The sequence below is a fragment of the Sturnira hondurensis genome, unplaced genomic scaffold, assembly GCF_014824575.4.
Source record: "Sturnira hondurensis isolate 20B ecotype Veracruz unplaced genomic scaffold, ASM1482457v3 Scaffold0019006, whole genome shotgun sequence".
Classification (NCBI taxonomy): domain Eukaryota; kingdom Metazoa; phylum Chordata; class Mammalia; order Chiroptera; family Phyllostomidae; genus Sturnira; species Sturnira hondurensis.
The window spans coordinates 8526310-8548434 of NW_028091637.1; the positions used below are offsets into that span (position 1 = coordinate 8526310).

General features: G+C 45.2%; 1 protein-coding gene across 1 annotated transcript in view; it reads left to right on the forward strand.

The window, feature by feature from the left end:
- Nucleotides 1–22125, forward strand: part of TGFBR2 (transforming growth factor beta receptor 2) — an 80858-nt gene that overhangs the window by 23238 nt on the left and 35495 nt on the right. Inside the window, exons 2-3 of the mRNA XM_037070786.1 lie at nt 11661–11829; nt 16688–16878. Coding sequence (XP_036926681.1) covers nt 11661–11829; nt 16688–16878 — 360 coding nt within the window. The remainder of the gene's footprint in view (nt 1–11660; nt 11830–16687; nt 16879–22125) is intronic.

Consider the following 22125-nt stretch of genomic DNA (forward strand, 5'->3'; position numbering starts at 1 on the left):
CTCTGCTCTAAATCAAAGTTTCCTCCACACCCCCCATAAAATGAGAGGAAATGCCTACAGGGCTGAGTGGAAAGTGACCCTTCCATAAATTTCCTTCCTTCCAACCTCGTGATGCACGCATAGTTCTGTTCTTGCAGGACTGATCGGGGGCAGGGTTCAGGTTCAAGTTCGTGTATGTGTGTTAAGGGGGAGACATGTACTTAAACAGCATACCAGGAAATCCCCAGGGTGGGTTTCTCAATCAGCAGAAAAGACAAACCCAAATGTAAATGCCCTGCTTGATAGTCCTTAAGCCATTATTTTTTTTAGGCCGAAACAGCCTCTCATTCTATTTAACCAGGGCTGCCAAGTCTAAGCTGGGACCTATTTGAATTCTTCACTTTGGGGGGTTGAATTGTGAATATTTTCCAAAACGAAAGGGACCTTAAAGGTCGTGATTGCAATCCGCCTATCGGATTGGTCAGAGGACAGGCAGAGAATAGTTGAGTTACTGCCGAGGAACAGGATGCCAGCTCACAGTTGGGCCACAGCCTCCTCTATTGCAACCTGCTTCCACCCCCAGCATGGAGATTCCCTTGCAGTAGAACTTGTTCAGCAATATCACATAATTAATTTTACCTAAGTATACGACATCAAGGAGAAGAGGTTAAGAAATACTATTTTCTACACGTCTGAATGGTGCAGAAAACTTCTTAACTAGATACTAACAAATCTAGTCAAACTGGTGCTCACAGCCCTCGGATTGTCTTATCAGCTGTGAATCAAAATGTCTCGGTTTTATTTCTTTAAGAAAGCCAAACCTAACTTTATCCCAACACTTGAGAATTCCATACTCTTCAGGTGCCTCCTTGCTTCCCCATTCTGTGCGTCAAACGCCAATTTTATTAGCTGTGTTGCCAAAGAACATACGAAAGTGTCTCCAAGCCAAAGCAGATCAGTTTTTGCCTGTTGAATATTGTGCAGAGTCAGCAGAAAATGTGAAAATTGAACTTGATCTTAAACTGGTTACGAGCAGTATTTTGAAACTGGGTTATTTGGTTCTAGAAGGATTGTTTATATACTTTTGGGGATGTGGTTGTAAATCCGTGATTGATTCCATTATATCTCTGTGAAAGCTTTGGAGCGCAGAGGCAACAAAAAGCTATATTTCAGTTTGTCTCCTCACACAGGAGGAGACAAATTTCCTGACAGACTTTTAAAAAGTTATCAAACTGCTGCATTCTATGGTGGGAATAGACTGACCAAAAATCTCGATTAATTATTTTGTCCTGCCTTGCCTGGAAATGTCTTTCCTGGGAGAGAGCACTGCACGCATTTCTGAACAGAGTGCTTGTGTGGCACTTTCTGTCATCTAGACAATTTTCACATGTACTTGACCCTAGAAAGCACCCTTTCATAGATCAAGAAACAGAGGTTCCAGGAAGTCAAGCGGCTTGTCCTTGGTCCCACCATTAAGATTGGCAAAACCTGAATTCGCTCACAAGTCTTTGACCTTAAAACTCTGGGACTTCACCAAGCTGCTCTTATGAGATTTGTCTCCTAAGATACGTGAAGGACTTACAAAAAAATCAAAGCTCTTCTCTAAGAAATTTCCTGCTCCGCCTGCTCTTACACCTTCTGCAGGCCACACTCAGTGTCTTTGTCTTCCACGGGGTTTGGGTAAAGCTCTGTTCTAAGCCTTTACAATGGAAACATCTATTTTATTGTTAGCCTCAGGAAGGATGTGGGGTTCCACGTGACCTGTGGCTTTGTCTTTCAGTCACCTGTCATTGATCTTGGATACCTTATTTCACCTCCCTGACCCTCAGTTTCCCCACTAAAATGGTGATGACAGAATTACACGGTTGTTGTGATGAGCACATTCAATAGTCATCACAACACTGAGTGCCGGACTGGGCATTTGGTCTGAGTTCAATATGTGGTGATGATAGAAATAATAACAATGATCATTATTACCCCACGCATATCTGATGTTTAAGATAGAAAGTTTCCTTTTTCCTGGAACCAAAATGTGAGTATCCACGTTAAAAAATCAAATATATATTAGAAAATATTCATATTAGAGAGTTAAATCATGACTTTTTACATTTCAGTTAAACCTCTAGTATTGGGAGAGAATATTGAATAAACGTGCTAAATAATCATTAATGGTAAAAGTTCAGATGGCCCCAGGGGCCAGGCAGGGGGCCAGCAGACACCAGGGAATGGCAGGAATGAGGCGAACTTGAAGCTACTTGCTTACAATGCCTTAGGGGCCACCACGCCTCATCCCCAGCTCCCTGTTGTCCCAGGCCCACTGTAGCCAAATCTTTTCACTTTCTTAAGTGGAGTTGGAAACCCATGGGAACTATCCTAATTTTAAATCTTGGTTCGCATTTTAAAAAGAAGAGCTGTTTAGGCCAAACAGAACACATCCGTGAACTGTACCTGGCTCCTCTTTCCCCTCCCCCTTCCCCCAACCATCTCTGTTTTAGCATCTCCTGCCCTGGTCTACACTGGAGTTACTTGGTTGTCAGAAACCAAGCCCTTGGGCCTCGCCCTTTACAGCCCCTCCCCCCAGTGGAGTAACATTTCCAGTCCTTTTGCAGAGCTTGAATATGGTGCTCACCTGGTTTCACTGACATTTGCACATATTTAGTGGAACTGTAATTGAAAAACCTTGGAGGCACGGGTTCTGCACCAGGACTGCAGCATGTGGGGGGTGGGGGTGGGAGTAAAAACTTCCACGAAGTTTATCAAGAAGAAGCCTGGTCTCACAGAAAATGGATATTCAGACCAAATTCCTTGCTTAGTTGAAGCACATGGCTCATCTCAAACGCTCGTTTCTCTGAGTCCCTATTTGCTGCTATCTTTAAAATAGTTCTTTCTCACCGCATTTTGTCACCCATTTTTGCATTAACTTGCCTTGGTACTTCGGGGTCCCGTGCGCTTTCACTCCTAGGTGAATACCTCATTCTTAAAAAGCACATCTTCGTGGAGACCTTTTTCATTTTCAGTTGTTTTGACAAAAATCATGGTTGTGCATGTTTCTTCATCCCCTGCAAGAATGCGAGCACCTTGAGAAAAGGGCCAGGTTTACTCACAAGGTCCAACATCTATCTGCTCACGGGTTTGAGATGAGGGCACTCACAGAGCAGGTAAATAGTGCAAATTTGTTTAGGTTGGTTAATTGCTCTGCTAAGTGGCCAATTCTTTTAGTTGGATTATGTAACATTACAAAATTCCATAAAGTGTGTGCTCATTGTCTCGCCTCTAAAATAGCACAATTGTGCTATTTACCAATTCGGGTTTGACTGTCACCAAGAGAACTAATCATCTTTTGTTTTCAATCATCTCTGGGCGGTTTTCTTTGTTGCTCCAGCACTTCAGCCAGGTTCTATCAACTGAGGGAGAATTGTTTTCTCAGTTACTATTACTTTATGAGCAGTGCTAACTTGAAAGCACTTCCAAACACAAGAATAAGGTTAATTTTACCAACTGGAGTCCTCTCGTCCTCAGCCCCAGCCCCAGCCCCTGCCTGCTCCAGGTTTGGGGCTCAAGTCCCTCCAGTTGGGGTTGGCCAGATCAGCACGCTGTGAAAATCGGCTTTATCAGTGACTCACTCAAATCGCCCAGTGTGGATGGCGGTATCTGCCGCCAACGGCTCACCCCTGCCCGGCTTTGAGGAGTTTGTTTCATCCACCCAATCCTTATTAACGAGGAGAGGCCTAAAGCTTTTCTGCTTTTTGAATATGGCCAAGTGCTGGTATTGTGAAATACTGCCTCTGGCAACCGTGTGGATTTTTTCCATCTGCAAGAGTCATTTGAAATGTTTGGGATTTGTCTCCTAATAGGTGACCTGATTCTGGGATCTTTTTTTTTTTTTAAAGGGCAAATTCTACAAGTGTTAGAACTCAAACTGCACTTCATTTCTCAGTGATCCAAGACACTTGGGGAGAAGCAGGAACACAGTGAGCACGTCCAGGAGTTATCGGGCGGTGGGGCTGGAGCGTGGTAAACAGGGAAGGACCCAACTGAAGCTCCAGCTCAGTTACTTTAAGTTTGTCACTAGAAAATGCCAGTCACTTTTCCATTCAACTATGGTGTATTTTATTCTATGGGTGGCTTCTTTAAAATGTCCTCATAAACCAAAATTTTAAAATCCTTAAAGGCACAGTCAAGTTTTTCATTTAAAGTACTCTGTCAGATCATTCCTTTGGTGCACCCTGTAATTCCTGGTTTTACTTGTTTGGTGAAAACGAATTCATGTCTATGCAGTTTTCTTAAAGCAACCCAGAGCGAGCCATTCAACTCATGAGACAAAGAGGCTCTTCAAATCCAAACCCTCAAAGCTCAATCCTCTCCATGGAGAATTTACTCCAGGGAGGGAAATTACTCACACGCATGTGTGCACGCACCCACACCCTCTTCTCCTATTCCTTCATCATTACCCACATAATCGTCAGTGTAGGCCAGAGTTTTATTAAAAACTTCTACAACTCTCCAGATTCACTGATTTATTTGCTAGTTCTAGACTTTTCAGTTTTTAAAAGAGGCATTGCATCCATTCAGTTCATTTTAGAATTGAATATTGTTCTACCATGAGATTAGGTGGACAACGTCTGGGACTTCATGCCTTGGCTCTTGTACATACAGTTTGGGCCACGCCAACCCTGTGATCCGTATACACACCTAGAACGTCGGTGCGCCTCTCAGTCTTTCCGCCTGTGAAATGAAACCTGCCTGTTCCTTGAATAGTTCTGTGTTTTCAGAGACCTGACCTCTAGATGGGCTGGATCTCCCATTCTACTAACCCTCCTGGTCTGGGCTGTGTTCGAACCCCCGAGGGCCCTTGCAGCTCTGCTCCCCTCTCAAAACCATGATCCTTCCAGGATGGACCCCTCCGTGAACGTGGGAATTCCTGTATGGCTCTTTCACCTTTTCTGACCTCCTGTTTGCAATGAAAGGCAAGACCATTGCATTTGACTGTCTTGCCTCTCAATCTAGAACATTAGCCCCAGGAGGGCAGGGACCAACCCTGTGTTTGTTTTAAATCCCTTACGGGGTGTGAACATTGGAGACACTTGATAAATCCTTAATTGTTGACCAAGTGGTAGTCAATGTCAATGTGGAAAACTGTCTATCTTTTCTTACTAGGTTTTTGACTAGTAAGAATGATTTTCTTGCCATTTCAAAGAGATTTTAGAGCATTGATTAGGTCATCCTTTGAAGGTTTTTAGCAAGTGTTATTATAATGAAAACATTTACATGAAAAGAATCGATGTCTTTAGGGCTCTTGCCTGTGATTCCTTCCTGCCCACACTGTGGTCTCCCAGTTATCGAAGTGATGGTTTCTCCTGCACTGGCCTTAGTGCCCAGAAGCTCCTCTTCTCCTGCTCTCAGAATACTTACAAGTACTTCGGGACTGAGGGTTCAAATACAGTTTGAAACTAAAAAAGATCTTGCATTGTATTAGAAGTTCCAATTATGCAATACATGTTCAGAGAAGAGAACTATTCCTAAAACATCTCTGACTTCATTACAAGATGTTCTTTTGTTGGTTTATAGTAATTGGCCGAAGTGTTTGATTAGCCTGGGGATGTCTTTTTTTCCTGAGGAGTCACGAAGGGACACCTCCAAGGTTTCATGACTTGCTTCTTTGTTCTAGGCGGGAGGACATGGGTGACAGGCTGATAGACTTGTCCCACCTGGTCTCAAGGGCCACGCATGGGGTGTGTGTTGCCCGCGCCACAGCCCAAGGCAGCAGTCTGCCAGATGGCTTCCTCAGTGTCTGCTTCTGAAATGCCAAGTGCAATTAAAACCTTTCTTTCAGAGAACAAGTCTTTCTCTTCTGGGCCCATGTGGTGATCAGAGCCTCGGGGCCTTTCACTGTTTGAGAGGCCAGGCTTCAGAGGAAAGCAGATGGAAAGAACCGTAAGATGAGACAGGCCTTTAAGAAAGGTGAGGGATAATGCTGGAGGTCCTGGAATAACTGCGTTTCATCCAGAGTCATTTCATGATAACGTTGATGGGACGCCGTAGGGGCTTAACTCTATTATATCAACCAGCTTATGGTCCAGTTGGTTTCATTATCCATCATGTCCCTGAAAGTCCGAGAACAATCGGTGACTTCAAGTGAGGCCATGGTGTATTTGATTTTGCCAAATCCAAAGGGAGTGGAGAAAGAGAAATAACCGCCAGTCAACAATTGGGTTCTTCACAACTTTTATGCTCAGTGTGAACCAGCAGCATGGAATCCCCCGGGAACAGAGTCTCAGGTCCCACCTGTGCTGGTCAGGGTCATGAGTCCTTAAATCAAACACTAATCTAGCTGTTGCTGTCCGGGTACTTTGTAATGTGATTAACAACTACAATCAGTTGACCTTAGGAAACGTTTACCCTAGATAATGTGAATGGGCCTTTTTCAATTAGCTGGAACACCTATGAGCAAGAACTGAGTGGTTTGGGGCGAGACATTCTGCCTCAAACCAGCAGCATCGACTGCTGCCTGAGCCGCCACCCCACCCACCTGCCACATAAATTTCAGACTTGCCAGGTCCACAGTTTCATGAGCAAGTGTGCTACCCCACACCTGTGGGTTAAACATATTCCCCATGGGTTCACTGGCTTATTAACAAGTGAGAAGCACAGCTCTCAGGAGTAATGAGTTCCAGTCACCAGTCACCATGGATTATTCTATGAGATGCTGCACTTAATTATGTCAATTTTACTAATTGTGCTATGAAATATATGTTAGGAAGATATCCAGAGGAGTTTGTAAAAATAAATGGCTTCTTCAGTGCTCCCCAAAGCATGCTACGGAACAACAGGAGGTAGATGCATGAATTGAAGGATACATGAGTACACTTCTGGTAAAATGTTTAGATTATTTTTAGAATCTTTAGATTTTGTTCCGCTAAGAGTAGACACCATTCCAGAATGGGAGTCTGGGACTCAGAATTCCTATCCAAAATTCTTAATATTTATCTGGAATAAGTCTAAACCTTATTAGGCGGTTCATCTCTGACCTTCAGAAGCAACAAGGTAGTTACAGAAATAGACACGGCTGAGCATTTGCTTAATTCATATTCTCAAGACCTGGAAACTCTGTCTCTTGGCAATGACTTCGGGGAAAAGGGGCCCTAAAATGAGGAAGGCAGTAGGACCTAGACTAGAGGTCTGGGTGTATTACTCACGGGTTTGTGTGAAGAGCAGTGAACTGTGGTGGGCCATGTGATGCCATCGTATGCCGAGAGCAGCTGCCCGTGTTTACTTCCTTTCCCGCATGATTTTCTAGGGGAGAGACTTTTCGAGGGGAACATTACGAATAGCTAATTTGCCTGTTACGGGTAGAACATTCTCTAAAGATGGTCAGCTGTTCACAGAGGATCTACAGACACAACAGTGTGGTGAATGCAGGGGGCGGGGGCGGGGAGGCGGGTGGAGGTGGAGGAGGGTGTAGGGGGAATAACTGGAAAAAATACAATAAAATGAACTATTAAGAAATACACGGACTTGATATGAGAACATTTTAACTAAAGGACTTAGGAGAGTCTGTTAACAACCTGAATTGAAAGTAATTTTGACGTTGGGTAGGGTTTGCTGTAGGATTAATTAGGTGGCTCTTGCTGTGCTGTTTAGAGCGATGCCCCTGACTATTTACACATACATTTGCCCGTTGGTGTGCTGGGGCTGGGGCCCTGGTTCCAGGACCCCACATAGGTACCAAAATGCATGGATACTCCAGTCCAGGTCTCCTGCACACATCCTCCTGTATACTTTTAAAATCATCTGTAGATTATTAACAATATCTAATACAGCACAAATAGTTATTATACTATATTCTTTAGGACATAATTACAAGAAAAAATGTCTGTCTGTGTTCAGTACAGATGCAGACATCATAGGCCTAACTACAGGTCAGCAACAACTTGACCTAAAATTTTTTTCCCAAGTTATTTTCCATCTGAGGTTGGTTGAATCTGTAGATGCAGACCCACTGCATGTACAGGGCCGACTCTATGCATTTACTTTATGCATGTCTGCATTCTTTGAGGCTCACAAACATTATGTATTAAACCTAAGGATGTTATTTGACAGGTGAGGCCATGGCGGGAACTTCCTTCCCGGTGGGTCGGAATGCACCGGAGAAATTGTGCCCGCTCGCCCTCCACCCCACCTAGCAGCGTACTGCACATGGCTTAGTGTGATATCAGGGACTCCCCTTTGACGACTCTAGGATTCTTCAAATGGAGCTTATGGACCTTCAGGGACTCTGTGAACCAACCCTCTGAAATAATGAGAAAAAGTCTATATGTATGTCTCTCCACCCCCTCACCCCAAAGTGAGTTCATAAAGCTTTCATCAAAATGAGGTGACCCCAACAAAGGTTAAGAGGAGCTTTGCCCTCTACGCTTAACTCTGTCTCAGCAACATAGTGATTCACAAAGGAGAATACTGGCTTAGAGCAAAGGCTGGACATTTATTGACTGGCTGGAATCGTAGGAGTCTGCAGAGATCAGCTAATAGTGAGGGGCTGGCTGGGGAGTGGCTGGAAATTGCAGGGCACAAAATGAATTTTCAAATAAAAATGAAGCTGATCAAGATGAAAGGTCTGCTCACCTTAACAGGGGTAGGTTTTACTGTAGTATAGAAAAACATGAGGCCTCCTTGCTGGCTACTTACGAGGTGGTATCACGTGATAACTTATGCACCTTAACTAGCACACAGTAAGTCTTAAGAGAAGTTGCCAATGTACGCCTTCTCCTGTCTTCATATGCCTGTGCCTCCAAGTTGTGAGTGAACTTGGCTATTCCCCTCTTTCCTGGAATTACATGGACAGGTCTTCTCTTTCCTGGCCTCACCTTCAGGCCTGAGAATTGCACAAATGCAGGGCCCCGACTGCACAGACTGCAACCTGAGTGGGGCCCCGAGCTGTGCAGCTGGTGACCTTTCTTTATTCTTCTTTCTCTTTTTTTTTTTTTGGTGGCCTTTTTTGTTGTGGTTGGTCTCTTCACTGCTGATGGTGTTTTGCAGACATCAAATCCAACCCCTTACACTTGTCACCACATCTGTGGCCGCCACTGCTGCTTCCAGCACCGTCTCATCTGTTCTTATTTGTCACTCCTGACTCCTTTTCTCACACTTCTAGCTTTTGTGGGTAGAGGACTGGCCAGCCCGCAAAAAAGATGAATTTCTCCCTGAAGCGTAAAGGGGCTAATCTCAGAGCTTTGGATGATTTTTTTCTTCTCCAGGAAATTTCCAGCTTTATTGAGGGGCTCCCACATCAGTTACAGAAGTTGTATATGTATTTGTGTGGTTGGGGGGCAGGATTTGTTTTCTGTTTTATGCTGGTCATTTTATATTTCAGCTCATTCTAGGCCACAGGTCTCAGCCTTGGTAACACATTAGAATCATCTGGGCAGCTTCTACAATCCCTGATGCCCAGGTGACCCTCCAGAATAATTACAACAGTGTATCTGGGATGGGACCAGTTCATTATTTTCTAAAATGCCCTACGTGATGGATTCCAACAGGCCCCCAAGTTGATAGCCACTAATCTAGGCTAAAATCCTAACATGCTGGAAGGCTGAATTCCAAGGCATGGAAGCTTGATTTTATATTTAAAAACAAAGCTTCATCACCACCAAATAGATGTTTGTCTTCAACATAGTCTATTAAAAATAAAAAACAAAGCAAAACACGGCCTAGCTTTTTTTTTTCCGCTTTGCCCACGCCTTGTGGGAAAACCTTACGGGTTAAATTAGTTGTTTCACCAATGGATCCAAATCTAACCATTGCAGAAAATATATATATTCATTGTTGCTTTAGTCCCAAATTGAACACAAGTTTTGGAGAGCACTTAGGCCTGTATTTTTAGCTAAGCATAGAGGTCTAGTGCTGGGAGACACTGAGAATTTCAAAATAGTTTGCTACCTAAAAATATACTTCCTGAAATGAACTTGAGGCCTGGGAGGGATGAATGGGTTTATTTTTCTTCTATATTTAATGTTACCACAAGAAAGCAAATCTTGAATTTATATACGTTTATATTTTTAGAGGCCCAGGAAACAGGTGCTCTGTCCAAGCGACAAAGAGGGCTGAGTGGCAAAGTGTCGATGCCAGAGATCTAAAATTTGCAAACAGGGAATGTCCATGGCATTGAAACTGCTCCTCTGGCTTTGGGCAGGGGCATGCTGAACTTGGGGAGGCGCGGAGGAGGCTTTCCAAGCGTGATTCCTGGGAGAGAAACACACCTCCCAACTAGCGCCAAATGTGCTTTGGTGCTTCATCTTCCTTAGCATCATGTTTGTGGACCAAAAAGCCTTGTAGTCTTTCTCACTTGACTCTCCAAAGGCACACCTTTAATTATCTTCATTGCCAACGGAAATGGGCCTCTTTGAAGAAAATGATGGGGAAGGAGGCGCTATACTTTTTTGCTGCCTCTCAGCATCCAATATGGGAGCTGCAAAGCAGAATGAATATTGTATTTATAATCACACTCCCCGCTGATGTGGGGGGAAATGTTCTATATTTTTTCCCACTTGGGATAAAGCACCAAAAGCAAACTTCTTATATTCATCTATTTACGTATTTTGCTCTTCACGCAGTAAGTATTTTTTGGATAGCTGCTTCTATGTAACAGGCCATCTTCTTGCCACAGTATACAAACACGGCAGATAAAATCTCACAGAGGTCGCACTTTGGAGCCTTGTGCCAAAGATAAGGCAGAATCTGGTCATAGTTACCTGTGGCTGCTTTAGGGTGAAGAGCTGACATTTTTAACCAGAGATCAGAAAGGTGATAAAAAGCCAAAGGGAGCAGCAAGGCAAAGGCCTGAGGAAGGAAAGAACTTGGCTTCTTCTAGATAGAGCCCGTGTGTCCAAAAGCCAGTAGGTAAGGGATAGGAGGGCTGGTGGTGGTAGTGGTGGTGGCGCCTTTAAGAGAGGCAGCATGCGGCAGACCCTCAAGGTGGAACCTCGCCTTTACCGCCTGCAAGACTCCAGCGCCTCCACGGGGATTGGGATTATTCCTAGGAGTGACTCGGTCCATGTTGGTTTATCACCTGATTTCCCTCAAGGCAACAGAGAGAAGTCAGAGCCAGCCCCCTGCAAGAAGACCCCATAGCGGCTGTCAGTCAGGGACAAGGTGGCCGAGTCCTGCCTCACCTACAGGGTCTCCTCTCAGTTACCGACTCCCCTGTGCACTTCGCAGTTCTGCTCCCTGGTGGCCTCTCTGCCCACGTGGGTGGTGCCTCTCATCTGGCTTCCACATCCCCTGTCTTACTCTCTATTTTGGGTTATCCTCCCCTTATCTGTTTCCTTGACTATCCACCCAGCTCAACGCTAACTTCCCCATGGGTACTTGCCACGGCGCTCCCAGCACCCAGAACAATGCAATGGGCCAATCCAGTCTCTGTTTCTTGATTGAATGATAAGGTTTGTGTAGGAAGAGTGCCTTGTAAAATCATGGACAAAAGCAAGAAGTACTCAACTCCCCCGCCCACCCTGCCGTGGCCTTTGTAACGGATTGCATAGGTGCAGGGGATTCTCATGCCTTCCTTCGTATTTATTCTTCTGACATCAGGCTCATCTGAAATTGCAGGACAACATCAGGAATTCACTGGCAGGCAGTCTAGTGGTGAGATAACCACTCAGCGTATCTGTCTTTTCCCTCCACAGTTAACAATGACATGACGATGACGGATAACAACGGTGCAGTCAAGTTTTCACAACTGTGCAAGTTTTGTGATGTGAGGTCTTCCACCTGTGACAGTCGCAACTCCTGCATGAGCAACTGCAGCATCACGTCCATCTGTGAGAAGCCACACGAAGTCTGTGTGGCTGTCTGGTAAGGCCACCGTTTACACAGTCCTCCCCTCCCCGCTATTACAGTAAGTGGCGCAGGCTCACGGAGCACAGAGTCCCAGTGTCTTCACACCCCAAGCGCAGACAGCATCCCGGTTCCCTTTCTCTCAAACCATCTTTTTTTTTTTTAAAGATTTTATTTATTTATTTATGTTTAGAGGGGAAGGAGAGAGGGAGAGAAACATCAATGTATGGTTGCCTTTCGTGCATCCCCTGTTGGGAGTTGGCCTGCAGGGAACCGGACTGCAACCCAGGCATGTGCCCTGACTGGGAATCGAACCGTGATCCTCTGGTTCGCAGGCCCGCGCTCAATCCACTGAGCTACGCCAGCCAGGGCTCAAACCATCTTTTAATCATTCAATGAAGTTTCCAGAGATATTCTGTACATTTTCAAATGCGCACACATGTGTGTCTATGTGAGATGACCTTTCATATTTGTAATAACTCTGGAGACCCGTCCTTGTATGGAGAAGTGGACTATGACACTCAGTGGTCATTTAATGATACCCCCTCAATGCTCCATAGTGACACCAGGAGATTTGTTCTTCCGAGGCGGTCGCAGAGGTGGGCTGTTGGGAGAGGAATGCACTTTTCAAAAAAGGGGAAGCTGTTCCTGAACCAGAAAACAGCCCATTCCTTAGTCAGGGGGCCTGGCCGTGTCCTCACACCACCCCGCGCTACACACTACCTCTTTCTCTTGGGTCAGATTCCCTCCATCCTCTCTCTCTCCCCAGCTCTCATCCCCCAAACCTCACCACACACACACACAGAGTTGGTGCTCATAAATCACCCGACTGATTCATAGTTATAAATTGGGAGCATGAGCGAGAGATAAAAGAAAAATAGGGATCATCCAAAAAGTTCCACTTTATAAGAATGTGTACATTCATTAATGAAATACAACATTTTGCACATCTATTCTGCTGTTTTGAATTCATGAGCTGTTTTTAAGTAACTTATGGGTCTCCCGGCCAGTAGCCGATGAGAATATAAACCCAAATATCCTTCCCACTTTTTGGGGAATGAGTCTTTTGGACTTTCTCCAGACCACATGTAGTTAGTCTTGATGACAGATCTAAAAACCTTGCAAATTCTGTGCCTACTGAGGTACGAACTCGTTTCTCAAGAACTAAAGGAATATTAGTAGCAAAGACAAGTCATGACAGCTTGCTGTACCTGCCAGCTTCACTCATGTCCATTCCTGAGAAGTGCTTTTGGAAGAGGAATTTTGACAAAGACTGGGTCTAGAAGAAGGGACGGCGTGATCAGAGGTTAGAAGGTGTGCCATCTTAGGAATGGCTAAGGCAGTTAGACGGATCCAGGACAGAAAGGACGTGGGTTCTCTTGAGAGATATCGCAGGACACGGTCTCCTGAGATATCCCAAGCGGAAAATATAATACCCATTTTCTTCAAAACTCTGAAGGACAGAAGGAGGATCTATAAAGTTTACAAGGAGACAGACATGTGCTCAGGACATGTTTACACATTTTCATTATCGTGGTTTCCTAACAGCAGAAGAGACTTCCTTCTTGGGAAGAGTCAAACAAAGTTCAGCAGAGGCTGGGTGACTGGCAAGTCTAGTGCAGGGAAGATTGAGACACCCGACGGGATGACCTCAAGACCTCCTTCTTCACTTCTCTTCTCTGCTGACCATCTGTGCTTCAACATCCACTGTGGTGTGAGCGGATATTTCTGCTAATGAAAAAAAAAAGGTTCTTTTAATTAAGATGTCATTGCTTGACTTGCAGTCTAAGTCCCAGTGATTGATTGTGAATCAGGTTGCTGGAATAGAAGCTTTGCTTGTCCCGGAAAATGTGAGCATGTGGGGGAGAGGAATCCTCCCTGTCTCCTCTGGGACCGGCTACAAAGAGGAAATACAGTGAGCATTAATTTCCACATGTCTTGGTGAAGACAGATGGTCCCGTGGAGTGGGAGTGTGATGAGGAGAAAGATACGGGCAGGGGATGCGGTGCTGCACTCCCTGACCCCCTTCAGCGTCCAGGGTCCCACCTCCTCCGCCTCCGAAGCACTGGCTGCTGAAGGATCATCCCCCAGTCTCTCCTGGGAACCCTCTGCCCCAGCAGAACTTCTTCATTCCAGTTTGGCCTTTTCTCCAGTTTGGCCCCTCTTTTCGGGCAGCTCCCATCCTATAACTGAAGGATGCAAGGGTCCAAATGCCTGGCCACTTTGCCTCAAATTGGGACAGCTCCAATGGACCATCCCAGCTTTAGGAGTCCTGAGGCATCAGCCGAGTCCTGCAATTACAACCTGTGTTGCGGTTCAAATCCTCCAACGTGCGATGTTGCTCCCTTCAGTCACTCACAGGCGCGTCTCCAAAATCCTCCTGCACAGAAACCTAGTAGCCTCGATGTCTGTTTCCAGAGAACCCAAACCAGGGAAGGAGGCTGTTTTAGAAACAGCCACACACAGAAACAGAAAGCCTCTACCACCGTGGTGCATGCCCCCCAAGGTCTTTATCAGTTTCAGTGTGCGTTTCACTCATCCATTGGTTGGTTTGTTCATTTCACTAACGTCAAGCTGTGCACCCATTTCATGTAAAATATTCAAGTTCTTCCCAAGAACTATATTGGAACCAAAATTAATTTCATGACCGTGTTTTTTTTTTGTCCCCCAGTGGCTACTGACAAACTCCTCAATTGCTCAGAGCAAACACGGCAGGACAAAGAAGTCTGTATTTTTATCATTGTGTGTTCCCTTCCTACACTCAGCGGTATCTAAAGGTATTTTGCAAAGTGAGTCCTGCTGGCAGGGAGAGCACTGTTGCAGGACCGAGTGGAGAAAGCAGTGAAGGACTTGACCCAGACTCAAGTATCGTAGCTCAGTTTCCTCTCTGCAAGGTTAGTTCTCTAGGCAGTGAGGAGGCGGAAAGCAAGAGGCTCTGGAAGAGATGCCTGACTCACAACGCCTTCCTCGTCCCATTCTTTGCCTTTAGAAGCTTCACGGCAGAGGGACACTCTGCTTTCCACTGGGAGCAGCAAGGTCTCAATGTGCCTTCCTATGTATCTATGCATATGTGCACTTGCATGCACAACACACACACACACATACACTGCTTTGGGGGCAGGGAGGTGTTCTTGTTTCAAGGCCACTATTTCTGCTAGGAATTCCTAGTAGCTTTGGGGTGAAGGATGAGTGAATTTTTAAATGTGCATCATTTGTTGTGTGATCGTGTGCTAGGTCAAGTTTCATCGCATTACCTGCTAGCCCCCTGGAGTAAGGATTCCAATTGCTTCTCCTCCTTTAACGATAGAGGCAGGCGGAGCAAGGCCTTGCCTTTCTTAGTGGTAGTTTGAGAACAGTTGATGTGTTTCACAAAGTGGCATCTTCTGCTGGAGACGCCTCTGGGCAGACTGGGCAGGATGGATGTCGCAAAGATAACTTCCTTCCTGGCTGGGTGTTCCAGCCTCACCCTTATTCCTCCTCTTCTTATCCCCTTGTTGACACACTGTCCTTTCGTGTCCTTCAGTTAAGTGCTATGCGAGGGCATTGGACAAGCTGCTCTTTCCCTGTGGGTGTGAGCCCACCTTTTTTCCAAGTGGAAGCTGTGTCCTAGCTGCTCCCGTTTTTCTTGCTGTGAGAAGTGAGCTTGTTATGTTTTGGGGGTGAGAGGAGTTGATTGGTGTAGGTTGCACTAGTGTGCACTAGTGTGTGTTGGCACACTAAACTCACATGCATGCCCTCAGAATCCTTCCCAGGAAAGACTGCATGTTACACGTGCGAAACTGACTGAACCTATCATATACTTTAAGACCTGACCTCCCCTCCAGCGTAGAAGCTGCCATCCAAGGAAACAGTATGTTGCATCTGAAAAAAGCATAGATGGGAGGAAGGATGTCAGACCAACCTTGGCGCTGGACACAGTCATCGAAGGTGGCAGGTTTATGAGGGGAGCAGAGGGAAGTGGGCAAAGAAATAATGCTTTTGCCGAGGATGCCAGAGTTTTATTTTGGCTTCTGCAGCTCTAACCGAGGGTGTTAATCATGTCCCTTTTCAGATGTAATGTACACGTAGAGCCAGTTGAGCATTTCTTAGAGCCCAGGTAAAACGTAACAGATTCACTGAGTCCGGAGCGGAGTTACTTTCCAAATGTGTGATATGATGAAATACAAATCGTAGATGGAATGAGTTTATGACAGCCTGAAAGATTTCACTGAACTGTAAACGAAGAACACCTTGCAGGTCTTTCCCACGTGTTTTAATTTCTTTTCCTTTTCTGTTCCTTTGTAATTCTGGAAACTGCACTTGTTTATCTAGGAAGTAGCTGCCATTTTCTCAGCACGGCCAGCTGCTGACAGGGACCCTGCCTTCACTCACAGTGCCCTGGGGGCCCAGCAAAGAAAAAAAGAGGAAGCACAACTGCTTTCCCAGGCTGCTGTTAGAGAACAAGTTAGCTGGACTGGACCCTGATTCTGCCAGATAAACTAGGGTGTGGCGTGGGCCTTGCAGCACATTCAGGGTGGAAGGTTTAAATCATCTCAGGGCCCTAGCACCCTTCTGTTTCAGTGCCCTGTCCTTTGAGGACGGAATTAAGACAATGTGTGGAATTCTCTGCCCATGTAGGCCCTGAGGTAAGGCCTCATGTTTTTGTCGTAAGTGGGCTCTGAGAATAAGCAAAGGAAAAACTAAAACAAGTAGAAAAAGCACAAGAGACGAGAGGACAACCTGTTAATGGTGGAAAACAGGAACCAGCTGCAATGATTAGAAACAACTGCTTGAAGGAAATGCACTGCAGATTGCTTTTCTGGCCAGAGACCGCATATTCATCCATTCTCTCTTTCTCTCTCCCCGGCTCCCTCTCCACCCATGAACTACACTGAAGGAGGAAGAATGATGAGAACATAACACTAGAGACGGTTTGCCATGACCCCAAGGTCCCCTACCATGGATTTATTCTCGAAGATGCTGCTTCTTCAAAGTGTATTATGAAGGAAAAAAAAGTGAACGGCGAGACTTTCTTTATGTGTGCCTGTAGCTCTGAAGAGTGCAATGACCACATCATCTTCTCTGAAGGTGAGTTTTCGTCTCTTGATGGCCTGCAGCTTGACTTGCTCTGTGTTGGTTTCCTGTGACCCTGGTCTGCCGTCTCAGGGTGCATTTCATCCTCCTGTGGCTGATGCTGGAGAGGGAGCCAAAGGAGGTGCTTGTACGGTTACAGTGTTGGTTCTGGTCCTTATTAAAGCTGGCTCACAGGACCCACACTATTATTGTCTTTGCCAAATAGTTTCCTTCAAAGATAATAGCCTTTATCTTTGAAGTTCAGCATTCACTCAGCTTGAAAGAAGGGTACGCTCTACTCCATCAATTACAAAAAACTATTCAATAATTTTAATTACAAGAGCAGTATATATGTTCCTTATCAAAAATTCAAACAATCCAACAATATGCAAAATTTTACAAGTGGAAGTACAGTAACCTTATCCCCTCACTCCCAACCCAACAGATGATCAGCTGAGAGTTTGTGGGATACACACATGTCTCTGTCATTCATTCCTACAACCCCTGCTTTCCTCCTGTCTTTCCTTACTCCCTCCTTCCTTTCCTGCCCCTCTCCATCAAAGCATCTGCCCATCTGTCCAACTATCCATGCATCTCTCCTGTGTCCATCCATCTATCCACCCCATCCACTCATCCATCTTTCAGTGCAAAATAGTTGATGAGGTTATCAATATTACTGGGCAACTTTTTTTTACCCAGCCACTTTTTAACTCTCTTTCTAAAGACAATAAAACATACAGATATAAGTCACACCTCTTAGTTGTCTAGAATTCTATACCATGGATTATCTTCTATGACCAATAGAACCATTTTCATTGGGTGGACTATTTAGGTATCTCCAGTTTTTCACTTAATGCTATATTGAACATCTTCGTGCAAATAGCTTGCATATGTGTTCTCTGGATATTTGTGCAAGATAGATTTCTTTGTAGAAGTGAAGTTTCTGGATCAAAGTTATGAACATTTTAAATATGGTAACCACGACTAAATTGTTCTTCAAAAAAGATACCTGAGCATATGGATTTCCATGTACCTTCTCCAACACTAGAGATTATAAGCTTTTTACTTTTGCCAGTCTGATAGTGAAAATGATATTCTCTTGGTTTTAGGAATGTCAATTCAGAATGGGAAAAGGTTACTTTAAGCCAAAATAGTTCTGATTCAATGAAAATTCCTTTTGGAACACAAGTGCCGTGTCTGCACACTCCCTGAGTGTGTCCCAGTGATGGGAAATGACATGTCCCCAGTGTTGTGCCCAGTGCTCGCCAGCACTGCAGACTCACCCTCTCCTCTCTGGGCCCTTGACCTAATGCCAATTCCCCTGTCTCTCCTGGTCCAGCTTTCCACGTACGCCAACTGCTCAGTACACGAAGGCAGACGTGGACCGCTTATTGGTGCAACACAATCTCCAAAATCACTCCTCTCTCCTATTTTTCTCATTCTCAAAACACACCCTTTTTCTCATTTTCCTAATGTCTGAGGTAGGAGGGAAGATATAAGTAGATTAAATCACGCTGAAGCATAACACCTAATATCCTGGCTTAACTTGTCAACTTTCTCCAAGTAGTTCACTTTTTAAAAGAAGGTCCAGGCTAACTAAAGAAATTAATCTCTAAGAGTAGAATATCCAGACCTGTTTACCATCATTTGTGAAAGGTTTTTTTCTCCTTTTTCATACTAGCTTGCCCACAATGGAAGAATTTATTTCATCCCCAAAAGATAAAATTTGATAAATGACCTGCGAGGTGGATATATTTATTACCATAAGCTTTTAAGATATTAATGACTTCAGCTTTTAGTGTATATCAACTCAAGTAATAATCACAAGCCCACATTCATATATTTCCCCTCTTACTCATTATCAGACGTTTTCTTGTAACGTGACATAAGTACCCTGAAGGCGGCTTCTCACTGTGCACCTCTAGAAACCCGGCACAGCTGGTGACTCAGAGGTCTTGGTGATTTTGGAGTCTTTTACCACATTCCAAGGTGGCTTGCATTTAGTCTTCTAAAATTAATATTCTAGGGGGTGTTTGCTCGTTAGGCATCTCTCTTCTCTACAGTGAGGTATTTCCTCCCCTCCCTACAGCAGCAGCGTTTCAGGGTCCATTTCTCCCCTGTACTAAAGCATGAAAAGCCTGATGGCCTTCTTCTCCAGTCCGCGTCAAACAAGACAGTGAACACACAAAATCTCTGGAGTGTCTCCCACTGTTTGTTTTGTTTTTTTTTAAATTACTACAGAACTCTGTTCTTGTTGCCGGATTTATGATCTGCAAACACAACGGATGATACCTATTTACATCGCCTGGGTTCTTAAATATGTTAGGGGGAAAATGTTGAGCCACAAATTTTCTTTTCAAAATGCAGCTCTGTATTTCCAGTGCTGGTATGAGTCTGCACTCAGAGGGGACGTTCTGTCGCTCTGCACAGTGCTCAGGCCTTTCCACAGCACGGCCTCAGTGAATCTCAGAGTCGCCCCATGACATAGGCACCCTAACCCTACAGATGAGGAAACCAAGCTCAGAGACGTTTAACGCTCTGTCCAGAATCACGTGACAAGTAGGTGCCATAGGCAGGATTTATGATGGGCTGTGTATAAACTAAAAAATCTGTGAGGGTTTTCTGCTCTCCCTTCCTCCCTCCTTCGCTTCTCTCCTTCCTTTCTTCCTTCCACCCTCCCTCCTTCCCTCCATTTCCCCTCCCTCCCGTTCTTCTTTTTATTTCCCTCTTTTCCTCACTCTCTCTCATGCTGTTTGTCTAAACAGATAATATATATCTATATCTATATATTATTTTTTTTAAATCAAATGCTTACGCAGGGGACGGTGGAAAGACAGTCCTCCTCTCATTTTGTTCCCTGATTTCCCTGGCCATTGTGAACGGTTGATTGCCCATTCGTCCAGAAGGACTTTTTCTACAAGAAATTCTGCATGGAAGCCCTGCAATTTCTTAAAGAGTCGAGCTTTACTGAGGTGTAATTTAATAAAATAAAATTCGCCCTTTTAAACTGTCCAGTGGGCTGAATTGTGACTCATGTGGACAGCTGTGTAACCACTACCACAATCAAGAGACAGAACACTTTCGTCACTCTCCATAAGTTCTCTCACGCCCCTTTGCAGTCATATTGGGATTTTTAGTCACACTTAAAAAATTTGGTTGCCTTTTTCCTTTGTGATGTTCATATTAGTGAAGCAATGCCATGACCTCAGTCCTCTGAAGAATGGGCATATGGAATGCCCCCAGCCTCAGGCAAGAAGCTCAGTCTCAAAAAAAAAGAAAGAAAAGAGAAAGCCACCTCTGCATCATTTTGCAACATAGCAAATAGTGTGAGGGAAGGGTGGGTCTCCACCTAAGGTCTGCTCCTCGTAGTGCGCTCCAAAAGTCACGTCTCCTCGTCCTGCCTCTGAAGGCCACCTGGTCAGAAGATGTGTAGATTTCTGAGGCAATCGGAATGTACACCAAGACCTAGGATTCTAGCTGGAAGAGAGGGTATTTGTGTTGGTTTTATGGATGGCCTGGTGATAGCTGTGAGTCCCATAAGGCTGACCAGCCTCCAGGACTGAAGCAAATGTAGGACGTAAGAGGAGAGAAGCTAGAGCTAATAGTTGCCCTATCTGCCGGCCAGTGTCGTATCCACCTTGCAAAGGCATGACGTGGTTATTGATTTCTCACTGAGCCTTTAAGAGTCACCCCCAACCTTTCATTTTAATTCATTTCATAAATGGTTTTGAAGTGCCGTCATGACACTTCGTTTGCAGAGCACTAGGCGAAGAAATGATGTCTGCTCTTTTAGGCAAAAGAGAACCAGTCTAGGGTAATGGTTCAGAGTGGCAGGCAGGGGTGGGTTTCCTGGGTTTAAGGCCTACTCTACCACTCACCAGCAATGCCACCTTGGGCCACCTACCTGACACGTCCACGCTTCAGTCTCCGCATCTGTTAAATGGAAATGACAGGTGCGGGGGGAGGGGGGGTATTGTGATGTGAGGATTGACTAGATTCACACATACAAGGTGTTGACCACAGTGCCCGGTGCAGCAGAAGGAGTCAGGCACTAGACCTTAGCTGTTAGTATTATTTGGGCTTTTTCTACAGGGGTTGGGACCCCCGCTTATCTTCAAGCACGAAGCCAGCAGGGTTCCGCCCTCAGGTATGTTCCAGCATGGCGGTTTCGTAGCTGAGTTTGGACCAGGTGGTGCCAGCAGAGCGGTGATGTCTAGATAGCACACCACTGGAGCTGGGGAGAAGCCTGTTCTCTTTAATCCGTGCCCCATCCAGGTTCTCTTTTCCTCCGCGTGACTTCACAGAGGAAGGGGAGCCTGCCGAGCCTAGGATTTTCTAATCAAAGCTAACCGCGTCGCTTGACACCCTTGGATAGTGTTACAAATTAGGCACCTTGTTCCTGATTTGTCTCACAACCATAGCTGGAGGCAGCTAAATAAAACAGGAACAACTCACAAGGGTCTTTCAGATCAGTGATTCGGGTAATCTCAGTTCTGTGCTTGCTCAAGGGATTCACTCCCTCTTCTTGTTTTTTAGCAGAAAGTTTGTTTTGGGGGGCCACGTGGACTTCTCATGGACCTCCTGTGCCACGGTTGACCCACCAGGCTGATAATGGTGCTACTATTGCCTGGAGCTGTTGTGGGAATTAAAGGGGATGATGTTGGGAGTGTCCCAACCAGTAGGGGGCGCCTACCAGCACCTCCTTTCTTACTCCTTGCTCCTCTGGGTGAGGAGACCACTCCATGGCAAGGAGCTCACCCCTCCTGAATGGTGAAAGCCCTTGCTGCTCAAAGTATCAGCAGAGCGGCACAGTAGCACCCGGGAGCTTGTTAGAAGAACAGAACCGTGGGGCCCTCCTAACCCATTGTGTCAGCACCTGTGTTGTAACGGCACCCTTGGTGACCCGTTTGCCCACTGAAGTGTGGAGAGCACTAGTATGGCCTCCGGCAGCTAGAGATAGAGTCAGACATGGGTCTTGTTAACTTCATGCTGGTAACTTGCTGAGCTAATCGGCTCAAGAGGCATGCCTTTGGTATTACACGTGGTCATTAGGAAACAATATAGATATACTTCACTCAGTCCGTTCGTGGAATAGAACTCCTTAGGGAAATGCAGGTGTTTGGCAACAGCGATGATGAAGTTCATGTTTTTATATACTCCACAAACTTCATACTATCATGGGTCTGGGTGTAGAGAAAATTAATCACCTTTTCAGTAACATTTCCTTGGTTTCCATGATAACGTTTTGTGTTAGTTTATCTG